At 39.9% G+C, this 23,736-nt stretch overlaps 1 protein-coding gene across 1 annotated transcript; it reads right to left on the bottom strand.

The window, feature by feature from the left end:
- Nucleotides 1–3,255: 3,255 nt before the first annotated feature.
- On the bottom strand, nucleotides 3,256–23,735 carry TUBD1 (tubulin delta 1). The gene is made up of 9 exons (XM_045525622.1): nucleotides 23,486–23,735; nucleotides 22,047–22,262; nucleotides 20,049–20,196; nucleotides 18,604–18,820; nucleotides 17,624–17,855; nucleotides 13,783–13,947; nucleotides 7,012–7,152; nucleotides 5,126–5,309; nucleotides 3,256–3,933 (listed from the first exon to the last, which is right to left on the bottom strand). Exons 2-9 carry the CDS (start codon nucleotides 22,216–22,218, stop codon nucleotides 3,831–3,833), a joined length of 1,362 nt encoding a protein of 453 aa, XP_045381578.1. The 5' UTR covers nucleotides 22,219–22,262; nucleotides 23,486–23,735; the 3' UTR covers nucleotides 3,256–3,830.
- Nucleotide 23,736: the final 1 nt, after the last annotated feature.

The following is a 23,736-nucleotide window of genomic DNA, read 5'->3' as shown; positions in this document are numbered from 1 at the left end:
AGTACCCTGACCTTCCTTTTTATCTCTTCCTGCTTCATTGGCTCCCTATAGGCTAAGTGGTTAGGAATTTATATCAATTTCCCCTTTTTCCATAGCTTGAATGCCATATTTTGTCCTGCACTGACCCAATACTGTGTTTCCCAGAAACTTGAACTATTTACATTGTTTATCTTAGCTCCTTATGCAAACATTCCTGCTTGCAGAAATGGGATTCCATCTATTATTAATAAGGCTGACATTGCATCATCTGAGACATTTCAGGGTGTAGGAGTAGGAAGTTATTTAGTTGAAAATATAAAACCAGGTTTTTTGGCTCACATTCCTGAAACCCATAGAAAACGTGATTGATACAGATGAGCAAATATCTCTTAGATTAAATAACTGGTTGTTGGCCAAAAATGGCAAGTTAGCGGGTAAAGCCATATTTGGTATGTAGGTGGCAGAACAAGAAAGGGTTGACTGCCAGACTTTGGGCTCATGGAGAGAACAGTGGGATAGGGACATATGGAACATGTTTTAAAACAAAGTTTTGAACAAGAATTTAAGTGTGATAAACATGGTGGTCAGGAGAAGAATCACTGGTATGTACCCTGCAAAGTAGAGTCTACAGAGCCAGTGAGGAGACATTTACACATTTAAATCTACCCCAGACTAGAGCTCCTGGTTCATTGTTCTTTCTTGGATGACATCTTTCCTGTAAAAAAGTTGAATACGCACACAGGCAAGATAATAAGCAATAATTAGGAAGCTAGAAATGTAGCACCAGACATGCAAAGAAACTTACTACACTGTAAGCTTCTTCATTTAGACTATGTGATATTGATCCCTTTATCTTTGACATCTTGCTCAATGCCTGGCATTGAATGGTTACTGGTTGGATGAATGAATTGGCTGGTAACAGTGAACTGTTGGCACACTTAGTGAGTTCTAAGTGATGGGTAAAATAAAGGAGAAAAAGCCAGGTGCAGTGGTGTGTGCCTATAGTCCCAGCTTCTCAGGAAGCTGAGGCAGGAGGACCTCTTGAGCCCAGGAGTTCAAGGCTGGAGTCAGCTATGACCATGCCACTGCACTCCAGCCAGGGCAACAGAGTGAGACCTGGTCTCTAAAAAAATAAAATAAATAAAGGAGAAATGTTACAGACCGACTGAGTAGTAAGGGCAGCGGAGAGCTCAAAGCTGGAGGAAAGAGGGAATGCAATGGAAGAAATAGGTTCTACAGCTCATAGTAAAGAGCTCTTGAGAAAAGCACAAATGGGGGGAGATAAGAAATGGAAAAGGCTTGAAAATACGAAACAGTTTGTGTTTACAGTGTATTCACTGTGCACAGGGGTGCATCCTGCTTCTACAGGATAATGTTTGAAAACCTAGTATGCTAGTTACCCAGTAATCTAAGAAATTACATTTCTAAGTTTTCTGGATCTGTAGGCCTAGGAGTCTATGATTCTAATGTTGTCCTGGCTGATTGGCCATTTTCTCCACACAAATCAAAAGTACATTTCCAATGCCACTCCGTATCTTGAAACTTTGACATTAGCTTCCTTGTGTTTTTAACTTAAAATCCCAACTCTAAGAGCAAACATTTTGTTATTCCAAATAGATAAGAAAACATTATTTTCCATGGAAATGTTTAAAACAAGCTTAAAAATATTTAGATACCCAGACTTATCAAATAATGTAGTGGATCGTAAGAAACGGTCAAGGCTGAGTGCGGTGGCTATGCCTAAAATCCCAGTGTTTGGGTAGGCTGAGGCAGGGCGATCATTTGAAGCCTGGGTGACAAAGTCAAACCCTGTCTCAGGAAAAAAAAAAGGTCAAGCTGTATAAGTGAATGGATACAGAGCTCTAACCGGGTTTTACTTCTAATATTTACCTGCCATTGATTCCATGAGTTGCCCAATTAGAAATATACTTGGCCCTTTTCTTTTCTCAATTATCAAATGATTTCAACTTATGACTTTCTTTACCCTTAACTTCTAGCAAGGTTCCTCAGAGTCAGCTTAACCCCTGGTGAGATAATCCAGTTACAAATCTTCATGAATGCTGGTTTAGTCTGGGAAATTGTTTCAGTCTTTGGATTCTTTCAATGCCTAAACAATTACTTTAACTTTGTTTTGTAAAATTATGATCTAATTATTTTTCAACTATACTTGGGTTAACGAAATGCAGCAGTAGGGTGTGCCTTTTAGCAGCTGAACAGACCACTTTTTACATTCCTTAGAAATAAGATATGGTTCAGTATTTTAAATCATAGCAACAGTTGATAAGAAAAACAGCAAAAAGGTAATTATTTCCATATGGAAAGAAAAGGAAGAAACCAGGGAAGCTGTGAACTGTCATTTTTCCATATAAAAGTCACTACTGGTAGATTTGGCCGAAAGGACACATGTTCCTATTTGTTTCCCATTTTACATTTGTTAATACATTGCATGTGATGTGTTTTATGGAAATACACCATTTCCCTCAAAGTTAGTTGCCAATTTTCAATTGTATTTTGTCCTTCTGAGTGAAACCACATCTGTGTGTGTCAGTTTCATCAAGCACTGTATTTCCTTGGTGATAATTTTCCCAACTTAGTGAAAAATTTAGGTGAAAGTTCTTACCCCTTTTACCACAAAGCATATAGCAACACCAGCTAAACATGTATAAGCAAATTTTTTATTTTTTTTTTGAGACAGAGTCTCAGTCTATTGCCTAGGCTAGAGTACCGTGGCGTCAGCCTAGCTCACTGCAACCTCAAACTCCTGGGCTCAAGCAATCCTCCTGCCTCAGCCTCCTGAGTAGCTGGGACTACAGGCGCAAGCCACCATGCCTGGCTAATTTTTTCTATATATATTTTTAGTTGTCCATATAATTTCTTTCTATTTTTAGTAGAGATGGGGTCTTGCTCTTGCTCAGGCTGGTCTTGAACTCCTGAGCTCAAACAATCTGCCTGCCTCAACCTCCCAGAGTGCTAGGATTACAGGCGTGAGCCACAGGGCCCGGCCAGCAAATTTTTTTTAAAAAACAGAGACGGGGTGTGGGGGTGGGGTGTCTCACTACATTTCCCAAGCTGGTCTTGAACTCCTGGGCTCAAGGGATCCTCCTGCCTCAGGCTCCAGAGTTGCTGGGATTATAGATGCAACTGCACCTGGTCCCTATAAGCAATTTTAAAGCAGTAGTTTAATAAGATCAACTTTTGCTCTGGCATTCCGAGACCCAAAACAAAATATGATCAAATTTTCTCATACTCAGAGTTTTAAAAAAGCAAGATATATATTTACTTATTTTTTATTTATACATAAGCATTTCTCACCAAAATCCTGACATTTATTTTTAAATAGCTGCTTGGAATGGAAACGCTTACCCTGTTAGACAATATTCAAAATAGATGTTCACACTGTAGCATTTGACAACATCTCCCTCTTGTGGTTCAAAGCATTTCTACAGAATTACAATTTCTTAGCTTAAAATTGTGCTATGAAAGTTTAGTTCGGATTTAGTGAATCCTTTTTGGAGTAAAGTGGAAAGACTTAGGAACATGAAGACAAACAGAATATTCTGTTTTCTTGGATAGTTCCAGAGTTCCAACATCTCAGCCAAATGTTTCCAAGGTTCTTTATCGATGCACCAACTTTTTTCTTAGAAATGAAATACCAAGTAGATGTTTTCATTGATAACATGCTATTTTTCATTTTAAAAGATATCTTCCTTTTCTGTGGGTATGCGATACAGAATGGACTCAGCATTCTACTTTGTTACTTTAACAGTCAGAACTTTGAAAACCTCACAAAGTAGTACTGAAGATGTTTTAGTCCAAAAATGCTTCAAGATACTGTTTTCCTTTGTTCAAAATCAGAGGTTGTAGTAACTGGCAACAACTTGCTCTAACAATGTGAAACTGTCCAAGAAGTCCTCTTCTTCAATTCCAAATTTGGTGTACTGATGAAGGTAGGCTCTAGTTAAAAAAACAAACAAACCAACCCACAAACAGAAAATGTAAAATGAAAAATTTCAGGCCAATGAATAACTCTTAAAAACAAACAATAAATAGACCTTTTCTAGTTCATGAACATTTGAAGATCACAGAATCTCTTAGAAGCCTTATATTTGCTACATTTTTTACTCCAAACATTAGTGAGCTTTCAGAATTTATGTCAAACTCTCTGTTTTTTTAGTGTCCCAGAGAGTGACAAGAAGAGGCACACAGGAAAAAGAAGTGTGTTCAGATGTGGTTGTCCACCCAGCACATATTTAACACCCTACAGGAGATGACTGGGTTCAATATAAACTCTAAAAAGTGCCTGGAAAGTTTCATCTAAGGCTTGAAGCCTCCCAAGTGCTTTTTGGACATTTAATTTCTAGTTATGCCAGGGTGGTCCTCTCAATCCCTCCCACCCCCCAAAATGTTCTGAGGCAGGAGAAATTATGTCCATAAAGAATATCAAGCGTAGACATGAATTAAATTGACATAATAATGGCTGCTACCATGTAAAAAGAGTGGGAAGAGAATGATACCTGAAGAGGACAGAGAGTTCACAGTCCTGAGGGGTGGGGGGTTAAGAAACAGCCACATGGAGGATGGCTGGGCTATTGGGAATTGTAGCTAATCAAAAGCCTCGTTCAGTCATTTGAGGGATTTTGCTTTGACACTAAGTAATTGTGATGGAGGTCAAGAAACCTGCTAAAACATTTCTTAGTATCAAGTGGACTTTTCTGAGTATCAAACAGAGTTTAACTTACCATCTGTCTTACTGAGGAAGATCAGGATCTCTTCCAGTCTCCTGAGGATCTTAGTTTTGAAAATTATCTTATTGTCCCTGCCTTATAATGAAATTTCTACTTTAATTTCATGTGGCTTAGAAACTATTCATTTAGTCAACAACATAATATCCATATAATAATAATAATAATGCCAAACTATTAGCCAGGCATTGTACTAGGTTATTTTACATGATTACCTCCTTTAATTCCTCACCACAAATTTTCTCAGTTAGGACCCATTACAGAGATGAGGAAATTTAAGCCACATGCCCAAGGCTTCACACCTACTAAGTGGTAACCGTGCTTATTCTAGAACCTGCCTCGTGCTTTAACACTATATAATCTGCCCAAGGTTAGAAAGGTTTGTAGACTTATTCTTTACTTACTTTGAAGCAAACATATTCCACGCTTTGCCCACAATCATATCGAGTGGTTTTACTAAGAACTGGCTATTGCTGACCAACGATGCAGACTTCTCATATTTGCTAAAGGTTCGCTGGGTTTTCCACACGTTGAAAGCATCAACAGGCTCTAACCAGGAGGTATAGAGAGCTGGATCTTTAAACCCCTCTAGAGTAAAAACAACATAAGGCATTCTTTATAGTATAAATTAATAATTGTGAAAACTAATAAATGGATATTTTCTTATCTATTTCATCAGAAATCTTTTATTTTGCCTTTTAGTTTTTTTTTTTTTTTTTCTTTTTGAGACAGAGTCTCACTCTGTTGCCCAGGCTAGAGTGCCATGGCATCAGCCTAGTTCACAGCAACCTCAAATTCCTGGGCTCAAGCGATCCTCCTGCCTCAGCCTCCCGAGTAGCTGGCACTACAGGCGAGCACCACCACGCCCAGCTAATTTTTTCTATTTTTAGTTTTGTTTTTTTTTTGTTTTTTTTTTTGAGATAGAGTGTCACTTTGTTGCCCAGGCTAGAGTGAGTGCCGTGGTGTCAGCCTAGCTCACAGCAACCTCAAACTCCTGGGCTTAAGCGATCCTACTGCCTCAGCCTCCCCAGTAGCTGGGACTACAGGCATGCGCCACCATGCCCGGCTAATTTTTTCTATATATATATATTTTAGTTGGCCAGATAATTTCTTTCTATTTTTAGTAGAAACGAGGTCTCACTCTTGCTGAGGCTGGTCTCGAACTCCTGACCTCGAGCAATCCACCCGCCACGGCCTCCCAGAGTGCTTAGGATTACAGGCGTGAGCCACCAGGTCCGCCCTCTATTTTTAGTAGAGATGGGGTCTCGCTCTTGCTCAGGCTGGTCTGAAACTCCTGGCCTCAAGCAATCCTCCTGCCTCAGCTTCCTGAGTTACTGGGATCATAGGTGTAAGCCACTGCGCCCGGCAGAAGAGATCTATTTTAAATTATTATTAGTTCTTTGTCTAAGGGGTATTACAGGGAGTAGATTGTTTGGTTTTCTTTATACCACACCAAGAAATAGCAAATGTGACCAGGCACAGAGGCTCATACCTATAATCCCAGCACCTTGGGAGGCTGACTCAGGAGGATCACTTGAGGCCAGGAATTTAAGACCAGCCTGGGCAACATAGTGAGACAGACCCCCGCATCTCTATTCAAAAAAAAAAAAAAAAACTCACACACACAAAACAAAGTAGCAAATGTGATACTAATAAAGTCATAAAATAAGGATAAAATGAACCTAGAGACCTGACACAGAAAAACAAAGCTAATAAGAACTACTGCTCTTTCAACTTCCTGAAAAATTTGTAACAAAATGCTGCCCACAGGGACCACTGGTTGACTAACAATTAATTCCTGTTCTCCTCCTCTTCCTTAGTAACAGAATCCCCAAATTTTAACTGCACTCACAGCCACGCTTGCAACTAGATGTGGCACAGAACTTAGTCCCAGTAAATGGGATAGAAATGCAAGTGTGATGTGCCCTTCTTTGCTTAATCCTATGTGATTTGATGGCTGAAGCTCAAGCAGGTATCTTGAACTATAAGGGGGAAGCCACACAGTAAGGATGACAGAGAGACCAGATGGAAGAAAGAATAAAACATTTATCTTGTTTATATCACTTCTGTTTTGTTGCCCAATCACATACTAACTGATACAATGATTATACTTTGCCACTAAAGCACATAGTTATTATCTTCCTTTCTCTAAGATTAAATACAGGGACCTTCCATCAGCATTGGAGATGGGGAAAATAAAAGATTAAATACAAGGACTTTAAAAAACTATATATGATATACCACATCCATGTGCAAAATGCACGTCTTAATTTTCACCTTAACTTCTTACCAAGATCTGCGCTTTGCACATCTTTCCCACGAAGGATGACCAAATTAGCAATGGAGGTGTTAAAATGAAGCTCCTTGTTGAGAGGCATTTTACCAAGAGGAGGAAGTCCTGATACAGGAGGTCGTACTTGCCAATCAATACCTACCAAAAGGAAAAAAAAGCAAGAGATTTTATGAATGACTTTGAACAAGAGGAAAAAGATGTCTTGTGGTATGTGTATTTTATATCATTTTATTTGAGACAGGGTCTCACTATGTTGCCCAGGATGATCTAAAATTCCTGGCCTCAAGGAATCCTTCTGCCTCAGCCTCCCGAGTTACTGGGATTACAGGTGTGAGTCATACTTCACCCAGCTCTGGCTCATAAATTTTTATTTGATACATGAAAGTTGACTTTTCCTGTAAAAGTTTAAAAATTCTAACCTAGTTGACCTGAAGTGATTCAAATTACTCAGTTCTGAGAAAGGCACAAAATATTCATAACTGAATATCAAAAGATAGTGATAGGTGCATCTGATGGAATTCAACTCAGCAATAAAAGGGAACTACTGATAAATGCTACAACACTGACAAGTCTCAAAAGCATTATCCAAATGAAACAAGCTAGACTAAAAAGATTACATGCTGTATGATTCCATTTCTGGGACATTCTGTAAAAGGCAAAAGTGTAAGAACAAAATTCCTACAGTTTGTATAGGGGTGGAGGGAGAGATTGCCTACAAAGGGGTGTGAGAGAAACTTGGGGGATGGTAGAAATACTCTACCTCAATTGTGGTGGTTTACACTGTATTAGTTTGTCAAAATTCATACACCTAAGAAAAGGGTGAACCTCACTGTATACGCTTTTTTAAAGTGCTGGGATTATAGGCATGAGCCACAGTGCTTGGCCTATATATACCACAAATAAGACACACAACAAAACATTAAGGGATGTGAAACAAAACAAAAATAATATTGAAAATTGACTAGTCAGCTAGGTGTGGTGGCACGCAAGTATAGCCCCAGCTACTTGGAAGGTTGAGGCAGGAGGACTGCTTAAGCCTAGCAGTTGGAGGCTGCAGTGTGCTATGATCTCGTCTGTGCCTAGCCGCTGCACTCCAGCCAGGGTAACAGAGTGAGACTCTGTCTCTAAAACAAAAAATTGACTAGTCAAATGAAAATATTTTTTAAAAAAAGCTTTTATTTTTTGAGACAGGGTCTCACTCTGTTGCCTGGGCTAGATAGAGTGCAATGGCATCATCATAGTTCACTGTAACTTCAAACTCCTGGGCTCAAGTGATCCTCCTGCCTCAGCCTCCCAGGTAGCTGGAACCACAGGTGCATGCCACCACACCCAGCTAATTTTTCTATTTTTTGTAGAGATGGGGGCTCTTTATGTTGCCTGGGTTGGTCTTGAACTCCTGGCCTCAAGCAATCCTCCTACCTCGACCTCCCAAAGTGCTAGAATTACAGGCATGAGCCACTGCATCTGGCCAATTACTCTTAAATTATACATAGGATAGGGTTGATATTCAATACACAATAACAGACAGCAAAAATAGAAAAAATTTGGTATAAGCTAAACAAACCAATTAAGAAACTGGAAAAATATCTGAATAAAAATTTTACCAAAGAAGATAAACAAATGGCTAAAAAGCACATGAAAAATGCTCAAAATCATTGAAATTAGGAAAATGTAAATTAAGACCTCAAGGAGATACTGCTTCACCTCTATTAGAATAGCTATAATGAAAAAGACTTAAACAATATCAGATGTTGTCAAGGATGTGGAAAAACTGGAATCCTTTTACACTGCTGGTGGGAATGTAAAATGGTACAGCTGCTTTGGAAAACAATTTAGCAGTTTTTTAAAAAGGTTAAACATAGACTTATCATTCAACCCCAGCAATGAGGCTGGTAGGTATATACCCATGAGAAAAGAATACATATGTCCACACAAAGACTTTTACACAAATGTTCTTATGCCTTGTATTTTTATCAAGAAACTGTCAGCATGCTACAGTTGTTACAAACTCTACCTGCTACATTGTTACAAACTAATCACTCCTGTGTGCCTCTCATTTTCCCCTGCTCTTTGGAAGGGATTGTTTACCAGTTATCCCATGGCTGTTCCACCAGAGTTTGTATAGGAGGCAAGGAACATACTCACAGGGCTATGCTTAAGAAATCTCAATTGAGGGCTGGGCGCGGTGGCTCACGCCTGTAATCCTAGCACTCTGGGAGGTCGAGGCGGGTGGATCGCTCAAGGTCAGGAGTTTGAGACCAGCCTGAGCAAGAGCGAGACCCCATCTCTACTAAAAATAGAAAGAAATTATCTGGCCAACTAAAAATATATATAGAAAAAATTAGCTGGGCATAGTGGCACATGCCTGTAGTCCCAGCTACTGGGGAGGCTGAGGCAGTAGGATCGCTTAAGCCCAGGAGTTTGAGGTTGCTGTGAGCTAGGCTGACGCCACGGCACTCACTCTAGCCCGGGCAACAGAGCAAGACTCTGTCTTCAAAAAGAAAAAAAAAAGAAATCTCAATTGAGGAGTATAAATCCACACCACTTTTAGATGACAAGATTCTGGACTACAGGCTGATGTGCTAATGGGATGTAACTTTTGGGGGCCTTGGGAGGGGATGAGTATATTCTGCATGTGGAAGGACAAGATTCATTAGGGACAGATGGCAGAGGGATGTAGTCAGCCTCCAAGAGGACCCCTTTCAGGCCCTTGGGCAACACGCTCCCACACAGGATAGGGCTGACCTTAATAACTAAAAGGATGTTACAGAAATGACAGCGTGTGACTTCCAAAGCTGGGTGATAAAAGATATTAACTTCCGCCTTGCTGCCTCTTGGATCACTCATTCTCCCTGTTGCTGGAACATGTGGAAACAGATACATTGCTGATGATGACAGAAATGGGGTCTATCTTTATATAGAACAGCCTGATAACATGAACAGTTATAAAATCCTTTAATCTGATTTGTGGCATAAATATATTTATTCATATATATATTCATATATACATGAAAACATTTATAAATTCAAACTCTATAACTGAAAGAAATGCTGATTCCCTAAAGTCCTGCATGAGAAAATAACTAAGCAAACTGTGGTTTATTGACCTAAGAGAGCTTGGAGCTGCACGTCTCATACTACCCTAAGGAACACTTTGTTCCTTAAGATATTAACAAGTATTTCTAGAAAAACAGGTACTGTGGCCAAAAAACTTGGGAAGCACTACTTTAAGATGTGAACTTTCTGCTTATCTCTAAACCTCTGACATTATAATCTAAAATCAATAAAATATTACAAGTAAATATTGAGAAAATCCACTTTCGCAGTATTAAAACTTTAAGTTATTTTAACTTGTGGTATAATATACACTACTAAAATAATAAAGTAGTGATTTCTAGTTGAACATGACAGACTGAATATACCGGTTTACTGCCACTCTCTCCCCAAATCCCACTGAGACAATAAAGGAATTTCTTAAAAAGCATAAACAAGGAAAAAAGGGGAACAAGAGAGAAGATAATGGGAACAAAGTTTTGGAAGCTAGAAAGCAAATGAACCACTGGCTACTGATTGAACAACCAGATAAAGCTAAAACTTCTGCCCACCGTTGAGGTCCTAGAAGTAGGCCAGGCACTTCAAAAAGCAGAAAAAAGTTGGGTGCAGTGGCTCACACTTGTAACCTCAGCTACTCAGGAGGCTGAGGTGGGAGGATCACTTGAGGCCAGGAGTTCGCGATCAGCCTAGGCAACATAGTGAGACTCCATCATTTAAAAAAAATTATTTTTCTTTTTTTTTTTTTTTTTGAGACAGAGTCTCGCTCTGTTGCCCGGGCTAGAGTGAGTGCCGTGGTGTCAGCCTAGCTCACAGCAACCTCAAACTCCTGGGCTTAAGCAATCCTCCTGCCTCAGCCTCCCGAGTAGCTGGGACTACAGGCATGCGCCACCATGCCCGGTTAATTTTTTTCTATATATATTTTTAGTTGGCCAGATGATTTCTATTTTTTAGTAGAGACAGGGTCTCACTATTGCTCAGGCTGGTCTCGAACTCCTGACCTCGAGCGATCCACCCGCCTCGGCCTCCCAGAGTGCTAGGATTATAGGCATGAGCTACCGCGCCCGGCCAAAAAAAAAAATTTTTAATTAGCCAGCTGTGGCAGCTCAAACTTATAGTTCCAGCTACTCAGGAGGCTGGTGTGGGAGGATTGTTTGAGCAGCCAGGAGTTCAAGGCTGCAGCGAGCTATGATCATGCCACTGGGCTTCAGCCTGGGTGACAGAGCAAGTCAGACACACATAAATAAATAAAAATAAAAGCAGGAAAAAAAAGGAAGATTAGTTAAAAATCTGTATGAGAAGCAGTGAGAGCCACAGACCCCTTTCCCACTCTCTACAACAGGGAAGAATGTCCCTTTCCATCCCGGAGGGAAGTTTCTGCTCTGAAAAGGCTAAACCTGTGAGGCTGTAGCCTCAGTGACAGCCCTGCAGAAAACCTTATGGAAAACCTGGTCACCAAGTGGAAGCTTTCACAGGGAAAGGTAACAATCATGTCTTCCCCGTCCAGTTCTGAAAAGACTGGCAGCCAGGCTTATCATGTCTTCAGGAAAGAGACCAGAGGGAGAAGCAACTCATCAAGAGGTAAGGTATGCCACATACGATATTAATATTTGGGAGCCCACCAATAAAATGGCCAGGCACATCACCTAACTATGAAACCCACATGAGCCTGCAATGTCCATGAGGGTCCATTCAGTGCCCAGAGGAACTCACTTAAAAAGTAATTGTTGACCATTTACTATGTGTTGGGCCACAGTTCCAGGCTCCAAAGATACAGCAGTAAACAAAACAGATAAAAATCCCTGGCCTCATAAAATTTACATTCCACTGAGATAAACAAAAGACTTACATCAAGGACTTTCTGAATGCTCAAGATAAAGAGAAAATCCCAAAAGCTTCAAGAGAAAACAAAATAGATTAGAAATCAGAATGACGGCCATCCATGATGGCTCACACCTGTAGTCCCACCAGCTACTCCAGAGGCTGAGGCAGGAGGATCACCTTGAGCACAAGAGTCTGAGGTTGCAGTGCAGTGAGCTAAGATGATGCCATTGCACTCTAGCCAGTACAACAGAGAAAGACCTTGTCTCAAAAAAAGAAAAGAAGAAAGAAAAAAAGAAATCAGAATGACATGGGAATTCTCAACAGCAGCACTGCAAGCTGGAAGATAATAGAGCATTAATTCAAAATGATTCCCAACCTAGAATCCTATTCCTGGCCAAACTATCATTCAAATAAAAGGGCAGAATAATGACATTCATAGCTTCAAAAACTTTACCTTCCCTGTATTCTTTCTTAGGAAGCTCCTGGAGGATACTGGTACAGCAATATGAGGGAAGAAACCAAGAAAGCGGAAGATTTGAAATCTAGGAAATGGGGGATATGCTATAGGATGAGGCAAACAGAAGTGCCAGTACAGGTGGCTCCTCAAGCCTGAAAAGCAATCAGCCGAGACTGGAACAGGAGGATGAAGGCCTTTTACAAGGATATCTCCAAGCAGATAATGAAAAACCTGGTGGGTTTGAACACGTTGAGAAGGGATTCCTTTTTACAGAAAAGTTTCAGGATAAATTAGTGATAGGGGCCTGGCATGGTGGCTCATGCCTGTAATCTTAGCACTTTGGGAGGCTGAGGCAGGAAGACCCCTTGAGGCCACGAGTTCAAGACCAGCCTGAGCAAGAGCAAGACCCCGTCTCTACAAAAAATAGGAAAAATTAGCCAGGCATGGTAGTGTGTGTGTGCCTGTAGTCCCAGCTGCTTGGGAGGCTGAGGCAGGAGGATCACTTGAGCCCAGGAGTTCGGGGTTGCAGTGAGCTATGATGATGCCACTGCACTCTAGCCAGGGTGACAGAGCAAGACTCTGTCTCAAGAAAACAAAAAAATTAGTGATAGGTGTAGACAATATTAACCAAATAAATATAATTGTTAACTCTAGGAGGAAAAAACTAATTATACATGAAATAAAAAGTAATCTGTGTACATAGTACATAGCTCTCCTGTGAATAATATTTACATAGCAAAAGTAATACAAACACTGAAAATTGATCTAACCCCAAAGTATGTTATAACTACACTGGGAGAAAGGAGAGAGATGAATGTGAGTGAGTGAGAAAGCATGTGTGCGTTTGTGTTTGTGTGTGTACAGGGGACATAAAATGATTGAATCCTCAATTTTCACACTGGGAATGCAATGGATAATAATCTAAAAGTGGAAAATAAATAACAACATAAGCAAGATATTTAGAAATATGGAGGCAAATTCCAGAAGAAACAGCCAAAAATGTTGAAAGTAATTTCCACTGGGCAATGGGGAAGTGTAGACAGGACACTGCTGTTTTCCTAGTTTTAAATTCATACTGCACATTACTTGACTTTTTTTAAAATTGAGATATAATTTACATACAGTGCGATGTGTGGATTTAAATATACCCTTAAGTGAGTTTTCCCCATTTGATCTGTAAACCTATGTTCGTATATTACTTTGATTAAAATAAAATAATTTAAAAAATATGGCATTCATCTGAAATAGTTTTTGGTAACAAAACTGTGAAGTGATTAAGAAGCCCTCCTGGGATGTCCTGGTGAGTTTCTACAGGAGCCTCCCAGACCAGAAGAAGGGACCATTATTTCAACTGGTCTAAGCCAGTTTATATTGAGAGCTCCAGGACAGGCATTTTTCCCAGCTTGTGGGCTGCATATTTTAAAAATACCCTTTACCTTCTTCCATCTTTGCATTAGAAATGAGCATCTGTCTCAAATGCTTGAGGAGGCCAGCCCAAGTAAACGTGCTGTATGCCAATGAATTCTCAGACATCTGAGGAATGTTACGAACACCCAACATCTTGAATTCAGGATGAGGAACTAAATTCTCCATTAAGTCTCCTGTAAAGAAAAAAAAGATCTGAACTAAATTTTTTTTATTCCACGCTGTTGCCGCTGGCCTATACACAACCATGATTTGAAGCTTTTCTAGGCCAAATGTTTTTTTCCCTCTAAAGGCAGAATTGCTTAAACTTTAAATATAAATATAATTTCAGAGACAATGTCTATTACAGACCACATCTTTGCTTCAGTTTAGCACCCATTTTAGCATGGGTGAGAAAAGATACTTTGCCAAAAAGGAAAGAAGAATTTAGAAGCTGAGTAATTGGAAATGTGAATGAAATATTTAGCTTAACTTCAAGAAAAAAAAGTAAACATAAGAGTTGACATGCTTTTCTTGTCATTCTGTGTTCACTAAATATTTGTTTAGGAATTTTCCTTGGATCTTTCATTTATTTTATCTGGTTCAACGATAATCAAAACCTGTTAACATGAAACTCTACTTGGAAAGAAGACAGGATTAGTAATTCCTTAAGAGAGTAATGTATCTATCATTAGAAACTTGTATTTAGAATGAAATAGAATTAAGGAGAGGCTAGGAGTGGTGTTGGTTCATGCCTATAATCCTAGCACTTTGGGAGGCTGAGGTGGGAGGATCACTTGAGCACTTGAGATGTGTGTGTGTGTGTGTGTGTGTGTGTGTGTGTGTGTGTGTAAGCAACTTACAAGGAAAGAGAATACTGAGTAAAGGGACCAGGTCAGGAAAGTACCAGACTGAAGAAAGATAGTAAACATAGGAGGATGAAAAATATAGATGGGGATCCAGGTAGAGAGGGCAGCAGGAGATAAAGCTAGAAAGTTAGGGTTCAGGGCATAATGAGGGCAGGGAATACCAGGCTAAAAAAATTCTGACAAATCTTTAGTCAGGAGTCTAAAAAAAAAAAATTCTGACAAATCTGGCAGGAAATGCATAAGCCACACATTAAGCATAACAGAGCATAAGGTTTAAGGCTGTGCTTTGGGAGGCTCATTTGGAGCCAGTGTGCAAGATGGACTGGAGGGGGGAAGCGGCAGGCAACAGGAAGGAAAGTAGGATTAAAACCACCTTAAGGGCCAGGAGTGGTGGCTCATGCCTATAATCCCGGCATTTTGGGAGACTGAGACAGGAGGATCACTTGAGGCCAAGAGTTCTAGACCAGCCTGGGCAACATAGTGAGCCCTTGTCTTTACAAAAAATCAAAAATTTAGCTGAGCATGGTAACATGAGCTTGTAGTCCCAGCTACTTGGGTAGCTGAGGCAGGAGGATTGCTTGAGCACAGGCATTTGAGATTGCAGTGGGCTACGATCACGATGATCATGCCACTCCACTGTAGCCCAGGCAACAGAGTGAGACCCTGTCTCAAAAAAAAAAAAAAGACCATCTTAAGAAAGGAATATCCGTGTAGATGTAAGCTTCTGTTTTTATGTAGAAAAAAAAAGAGAGAAAGAACAGACAAGCTAATTTGCTTTGGTTTGCTTTGTATTCTGGGACAGTATGACAAGATTAACTGAGAGATACCGAGACCCTGAACCAATGTCAGAGAGACAGGGCAGTGTGAGAAGAATGCAGACAAATGGCAGAGATGGCACCAACAGGTCTGAGCATACAGATAAGATAAGTGGAGGGGTGGGGGGAGAAACGTGGGTAATAGGAACAGGGAACTGAGGAAGAGGAGGAACTGGTTTAGGTTGGGGGAAGGGGAAAAAGGCAGGAAAAAAAGTAATGAATATATTCAGAATATGCTAAATTTAAAGAAGCAGAAGGCAACTAAGAAAACTGGAACAGGCAAGCTTTTTTGTTTTGTTTTATTTCCTTTATTAGCTTTTTCAGGTTGAATGTGTAACTTTTGAGAAAGAAATGAAGATTGGGGGTAAAGGTTAAGATCTCATTTGCAGATAGATAATTTAAACTGATAAGGTGCCACTTGAAGAATAAGAGCTGAAGAAAGAATGGTGGGTAATGCATGCAGCCCCTGGGGGGCTGAAGAAAGTAAAAATGGTCAGAGAGAGCAATTAGGGAGGGAGAAGAGGGACAGTGAAGCCCTCACACTGACAGGCTGAGGAAGGAAGTTCAAGGAGAGAGCTGTCAAGTATGAAATGCAGCCAGACATTCAAGCTAAGAGAAGTACTGGATTTGGAGCTGAAGAGTGCCACATTAGAAGACAGGAAGGAGAGGAGACCAGTAGCAAGGCCTAAAGAAGAGAAAGGACACCAAGAAAGTGAAAAGAAAAACCCACAAAATGAAAGAAAATTTTTGCAAGTCATATGTCTGATAAGGGACTGGTATCCAGAACATACAAAGAACTCATACAACTCAATAACAAAAAGATAACCCAATTTTTAAAAATGGGCAAAGGATCTGAATAGACATTTCTCCAAAGAAGATATACAAATAGTCAATAAGCACATGCAAAGATGTTAGAAATCATTAGCCATCAGGGATATGCAAATCAAAATCACAATGAGATACAATTTCACACCTATTAGGATGACTATAATAAAAAAGACATAGTAATGAGGCAAGGATGTGGAGAAACTGGAACCCTCATACACTCCTGGTGGAAATGTAAAATGGTGCAGCCCCTTGGGAAACAGTCTGGCAGCTCTCAAATGATTAAACATAGCAATTCCAGTCCTAGATATATATCCAAAAGAATGAAAACATCTGTTCATACAAAAATTTGTACACCAATGTTAACGCAGCATTGTTCATAAAGTCTCAAAAGGTAGAAACAACCCAAATGTCCATTAACTGGTAAACAGATAAACAAAATGTGATATATCCACAGAATGGAATATTATTTGGCCATAAAAAGGAATGAATACATGCTGCAACCTGGGTGAGTCTTAAAAACATCATGCTAAGTGAAAGAAGCCAGTCACAAAAGGCCAGATATCGTATGATTCCATTTACATGACATGTCCAGAATAGGCAATTCTATAAGACAGAAAGGAGATTAGTGGTTACCTAGGACTGGGGGAACTGGGGGAAAATGCAGAGTGGCTGCTAACAGGTTCAGGGTTTCTTTATGGAGTGATGAATATGATGGTTGTATAACTTTGTGAATATGCTAAAAAACATTAAATTATACACTTTATTTTTTTTTTGAGACAGAGTCTTGCTCTGTTGCCCTGCTTAGAGTGAGTGGCATCACTGTAGCTCACTGCAACCTCCAACTCCAGGACTCAAGCCATTCTTGTGCCTCAGCCTCCCAAGTAGCTGGCACTACAGGTGCACGCTACAACACCCAGCTAATTTTTCTATTTTTAGTAAAGACAGGGGTCGTGCTCTTGCTCAGGCTGGTCTCAAACTCCTGACTTCAAGCAATCCTCCCTCCTCATCCTCCCAGAGTGCTAGGATTACAGGCGTGAGCCACTGTCCTCAGCCTGCATTGTTTACTTTAAATGGGTGAATTGTATGTGAATTATATCTCAATAAAGTTGCTATAAAAAAAAAGAGAAAGAATCTTGAAAGATAGAGGCAGTGGGTATCTACCATTCTTTTGGGAAATTTGGCAAGTTCTCAAAACTTTTCAGTAAGACAGTTCAGAGAGCTAAGCAGGTCCAAAGGAAGGCTTTTGAGATGAGGGAGACTGAAGGTATCATCGGGCAGATGGGAGGAGACAGCAAAGAATAACCTTTGAGGCTTTCAGAACATAAGGCTTTCTTACAAACAACATGCAGGGAGAAAAATACCTAGTGGATTTCTTCTGTAGTGAAATGAGCCTTCCGCAGAGTAAACAGGCTGAAACACACTTCCCAGCTGATGTGTGAGGACTTGATTGATATCGCTAAAGGAGATCTGCTTGATATTCATCAGTTTCGCACATATTTTATGGACAGCATCATTCTCATGAACAAGCAGCGCATCTGAAGATCGGTACAAGTGAGAAAGCGTCAAAACGGAGTTGTAGTTCTGAACAATAACCTGCAGAGAAAAAGGTCAGAAATAAGAAAGAGAGGAGAGAACAGTGGTAGGTTCTAATGGCATCCTGCCTGGGTTCAAATCCTGCCTCGGTCACTTTCTAGCTGTATGACCTTGGGCAAGTTATTTAATCTCTCTATGCCTCAGTTTCCTCATTTGTAATGGCCTCCTAGAGTTATAAGGATTAGGGATATAATGCAAGTAAAGCACTTAGAACACTGTCTTCTACATAGTAAGGGCACAACAAACTACCTATTACTATTATTGCTTCCTATATCGTTTCCTATAGTGACTTGTCTCACCTCTGTTTTGTTTCTCCAGCTAGGCTGATCAATAGGAATTGGCTTATATAGACAGTTTTTCCCAATGGAAAGAAATGAAAATTATCTGAAGGTTGGCAATGGCACCATGAACGGCAACAGGAGGTCAAGGTTCCTGCTTTTACAGACTGTAGCCACAGGGGCATTCAAAGGAAAGGGTTCCTACGAGAAGCAGCAAAATCATTTTCTTTAAAATTTTTAAAAAGGACATCTCATTTGTTTGGAGAAGTTTAAGCAAAGTTAAATGAATTGCTCGGGAAAGTACCACGTTGTATAAGCACTCCTGAAGCTTCTTCCCGAAGAAGACCCGGGTGAGATCAATCTTTTACCCACATTTATTTCAACTGCAAAGAACACAAAACATAACATTTTCTTTTCTTTTCTTTTTCAGCCCCAGCCCCAAAACACATTTTCAGTTAATATGTTCATACCTCACCAGTTCCATAAGGCCATATGATCTGATTCATTTTCAGAGAGTGTGCATAATGATCTTGTAAATTCTGTGTAACAAACGCTCCTATCCCGGATCCTGTGCCCCCAGCCATACTCATTATAATAAAAAAACCACTCAGAGAGTCACATTTCTCCACTTCCTTCTGGATTAGGTTCATTATAGATTCTTCATGCCTGGGTCCATGAACAGAGTAACTATGCAATAGCAAAAGAAACAAATACAAACACCTTTCAATTTAACCAGCGAGACACAATGCAGAGAAAAAGATACAGGATAGAAAGGTTTTGTCCAAAACTACGTAAATGAACTCTTATGAAAGGTGTAGATACCCTGACTGACAGAATTTTAAATATACAAGTTAAATATATTTAAAAGATAAATAGGACTAGGAGATTGAATTTATAGGGCACAGAAAGTTCTTTTTTATTTATTTGGGTTTTTGTTTTGGTTTATATACTTCATTATTTTTCGTATTTTTTTACTGATATAGTTGTACATATTTTGGGGGTACATGTGATATTTTGATACATGTATACAATGTGTAATGATCACATTGGGATAATTAGGATATATATCACCTCAAACATTTTTTAAATTTTTTTATTTTCTTCCTAATTATCCCATTTCTGCTGAAAACATTTCTTTATGTTGAGAATATTACAATTCTTTTTTTCTAGATATTTTGAAATATACAATAAATTATTAACTATAATTTTCCTACTGTGCTATTGAATATTAGAACTTATTCCTTCTATCTAACTGTATTTTTATATCCATTAACCAACTTCTCTTCAACCCTCCCCTCCCCTCCCCTCAAAAGCTCTCTTTTATGGACCATTCCTTTGGCTGGAGCTTTCAATTACCAGGTATTTGTACAAGTTTACAGCACAACATAATTATTCAGTATTCCTAACAACAGTCCTCAAGCAGTGGGTCTCAAACTTAGCTGCACGTTAGAGTCACTTGGGGAGCTTTGAAAAAAATCTCAACATTTGGGCTTTACCCCAAACCAACGAAATCAGAATCTCTGGAAGTGAGCCCTAGGCATCAGGATTTTCCAAAGAACCCCAGGAAATTCTAATATGCAGCACAGTTTGGGAAGCACTGCCTGTTGTACTTCCTATAACTGAAACACTTGCCAGATATGGATATCGTATTGATAAGACATTACTTTGCAGCATGACAGTGAAGAAGATAGAAAACACTGCTAAAAGAGATCCTTGGTTTCATCATTACCTTACTTGAAGCAAAGACATAGAGATGGAATGAGCTTTTCTTCTAGATGAAGTCTAATTCTAAATTTTAAAACAACAATTTCAAGATTATGAGCTTGGCATATCAACTGTGCAGTTGTAACTTCACTGTCTATTAATCTACTATGTAGGTGTAACTAAACTGAAAATCATGACGAATTATTCTTACCCATATGCCCAGTTGTTTCCAGAACCTTGTTTTTGACAGAAGTATGCATGCTGGCCATATTTCCATCGGCCAGACTGGGCAGCCTTTGACAGTGTTTGATTGATAACTTTAGGTTCCATGTCAACAAGTACAGCCCGGGCAATTGGAACTAGAGAGTGAAAAAATTCAAAAGAAAAAAAGAATTTCATGTCTTATTTGGGCAACTCAGAGCATAAAATTCTAGGTCTAGAAAAAACCCCCAGGGGTTGGGGACAGAAAGATCTGTCACACTGCTTAGAAATCCAGCTGGGCAGCAGCAGGTATATGCAGATGTTCATGAAGCCCAGTGTTCTGTTAAGCAGGAAGAGTCAGTGTGGGCTAAAATGATCACGTGGGGCCAGTCTACAAACACCTGATAGAAAAAACAAAAACAAAAAAACATCCGTTGTGCGCTTACAATGTGCCATGTACTGCGTGTACTGGGAATACAGAGATGAAGACAACATCAAACCAGCCCCAGGAGGACTAGTGGGGGAGATAAAACACATCAACACTTCACACAGTATGACATGATACAACCCACAACAAACTCACACCAAAGGTGCAGCATATTCAGAGGTACAAAATACCATATATAGCTCAAATTAGCTCAGAATGATTGCAGCTGAGGAAAGAGAAGGAGGGGGTAGAAGAAGTGATGGATCGAGATGGAAATTGGGCAGGGCTCAGATCTTGGAAATTCTTGCAGACAATGTTAAAAAGCTTAAACTTTATCTTTTAGGCAATAATAAGCCACTGAAAATTTTCAAGCAGGGGAGGAATAGTCAGATGTCTTTTTTAATAGAGCAGTGTGGGACAGACGTGATAAACGTAAGAATCCAGGCAGGGAAATGCAGAAGGAGTGAAATAGTCCAGATAAGAGAGGACAAGAGCCAGAACTAAGGCAATGTCAGTGAGGGTGGAAAGGGGAGAACCGTTTCAAGAGATATATAGAAAGTCAAATAAGTAGATCTTGATGTTTGATGGTATATATACAGTAACAGTGTAAGTTCTAAAGGAAAGATAATGAATGCCTTGGGTATAAAGATGTGAGTTTGAGGCTCACATGGGAGGTACAGGTAGAAGTATCCCATAATTTGCCTAAAGCATAGAACAGAGGCTGGGCTAGGTTTGAGAGTCATTGGTGTAGGCCAGGCTCAGTGGCTCATACCTGTACTCCTAGCACTCTGGGAGGCCGAGGTGGGAGGAATGCTTGAGGTGAAGAGTTCGAAAAAAATGAACCTAATTATGAGAATGATTGAAATTGCCCGGAGATAACTATACAACTGAGGACAGAGGAAAGCTTGAGATACAACCGCTGGAGAAGAGAAGTACAGAGACTAAGGAGGAGTTTCAAGGAGGGAATTTTACAGTTAATGTTATCAGTTACCCAATCCAGTTGAGAAATTAAGCGAATGAAGAGAAGAAAAACAAGTTGGGCACAGTGGCACTTACCTGTAGTCCCAGCTACTCAGGAAGCTGAGGCCTATGAATAGTCACTGCACTCCTGGTTGGACAACATATCGCCCATCTCGTAAGGAAAACAAAAACAAAAAAAAAAAGAAGAGAAAAGAAGAGAAAAACAGCAACTGGATCTGATAAATTAGAAGGTCATTGGAAACTTTTCTCAGAGCAGCTTTAGTAGTTCAGTGGTGCTGAGGGGCAGAAACAGGATGAGAGTTGGTTAAGCAGGGTTCTCCTTTGAGAATCTTAGATGAGAAGGCACAGAAGGAAGAAGAAAGCTATAGTCAAGAGAGAAGTTTTGTCTGGTTGATTTCAGATTGGTGAGATGTGCACCATGTGCTCAGGGAAAGATGCCACCGGAGAAGCAAACGTTGTTAACATAGAAACAAAGGGTCCAGGGCAAAGTCATTCCCTAGTGAGATGGAAAGGGATGGGGTTCAGATACCACGTGGAAGGCCTGGCCTTGAAGAGGTAGGCTAAGTCAGAGTAAAGGAGAGGCCTGCAGACCACACATACCTCCATTTTCCTCCTCACTGAAGAATCTTTCTTTGCAAGATGCTTGATACGCCTCATTCTCTCTCTTAGAGCAGAGTCCCTGGGAACTGTGTGAGTCACTGAATAAGGTATCAAATACTTCAAAGCCAATCTGATTGCCACACTGACCAAGCTGCACGGTCACAATTGACATGCTGAGCCACAGTCTAGACCTATTTCATCAAAAAAGTGAACAACCTGTAATAGACAAAATATAGGCTTTGAGAACCACTACATTACTAATAAGAACAAATAAAATGCTATCTATGTTAATTAGACATCAATAAAACATAATTTTAGAATGCCTTGTATATAATGTTGTAAATGAAACAGCTATATTGTCTACACAGCCAGTTATTCAAGTTCTTCTCTTACTCTATATGGTTTTGGGATTTGTGATTGACCATACCCAAACCTATTGATACACAACTCAGTAGTTTCCAAAATCTGATTTATATTCACTATTTTCCTAAACATGTATTTAAAACAAAACAAAGTGAATGCTGGTTGAAGGAATTAGTAGTACCACACTTCACACACACAGACACACAGAATACAGAAGTGAGCTCAACAGTCGTACTTTCAATTAACATTAATTTTTTTCTCTTCTAAATAATGACTTACTCTTTCCACCAACCACCTTTCTAGCCTGGTAACTTTAGTTAAAGACTTACAAGAAAGACTGTTTAGCTCAGGTACAACAGAAAGAAAGATGGTGCTTGGAGAAAGAAGACCAGATGAAATATTAGAACAGGTCTTCATTATTATTATTATTATTATTTTGAGACAGAGTCTCACTCTGTTGCCCGGGCTAGAGTGCCATGGCATCAGCCTAGCTCACAGCAACCTCAAACTCCTGGGCTCAAGTGATCCTTCTGCCTCAGCCTCCCAAGTAGCTGGGACAACAGGCATGCGGCACCATGCCTGGCTAATTTTATATATATATATATATGTATGTATGTGTGTATATATATATATATATATATATATTTTTTTTTTTTTTTGGTTGTCCAGCTAATTTCTTTCTATTTTTTTAGTAGAGACGGGGGTCTCGCTCTTGCTCAGGCTGGTCTGGAACTCCTGAGCTCAAACGATCCGCCCGCCTCGGCCTCCCAGAGAGCTAGGATTACAGGCATGAGCCACCACGCCCGGCCACGTCTTCATTATTTTTAACAACAAAAAGAGACAATTTTTGATAAAGACTTCAAATCAGGTCTGTGCAGCACTGGAAATGAGCATTGGATTGAGAGCCAGGCATTGTACGTTTAAGTCCAAACCCGCAAAGTAGGTATTATTATCCTCATTGTACAGATAAGGAAACTGAGGCTCTGAAAGGATACGTGATTTTCACAAGGCCACCGAACTAGTTAACCGCAAAGCCAAGACTCTCCCTTTTCCCATCCTTAACCCCAGGAGCTCACCATTAACCCCACTCATAGACAGCCCCCGAACCAGCCGCTTCGGTTCCTTTCAAACTTCAGAGAACCCGCCCTCTCACTATACGCATGCTCACTTTCAACACTAACGATCTGAGAACGAATGCGCATGTTCCACAAACGAGGAGTTTTGTTGTGTATTTTTTTTTCCTATTCAGAAAGGTTAATTACGCATGTTCAATTTCAATTTATCAACTTCAGCTATGGTACGCATGCTCACTGTCTACCAAAAGCTT

This window comes from Lemur catta, chromosome 15 (genome assembly GCF_020740605.2).
Source record: "Lemur catta isolate mLemCat1 chromosome 15, mLemCat1.pri, whole genome shotgun sequence".
In the NCBI taxonomy this organism is placed as follows: domain Eukaryota; kingdom Metazoa; phylum Chordata; class Mammalia; order Primates; family Lemuridae; genus Lemur; species Lemur catta.
This window is presented reverse-complemented; position numbering and strand designations above follow the sequence as displayed.

What these genes read in the sequence shown, in the direction of transcription:
- TUBD1 (XM_045525622.1), bottom strand. Translation starts at nt 22,218, where the DNA reads ATGTCAATTGTGACCGTGCAGCTTGGTCAGTGTGGCAATCAGATTGGC. An exon ending in TAATGCAAAGATGGAAGAAG is followed by an intron (nt 7,153 to 13,782) that starts GTAAAGGGTATT and finishes TCCTTTTGGTAG; the next exon opens with GTATTGATTGGCAAGTACGA. An exon ending in TGGAATATGTTTGCTTCAAA is followed by an intron (nt 3,934 to 5,125) that starts GTAAGTAAAGAA and finishes TTTTTTAACTAG; the next exon opens with AGCCTACCTTCATCAGTACA.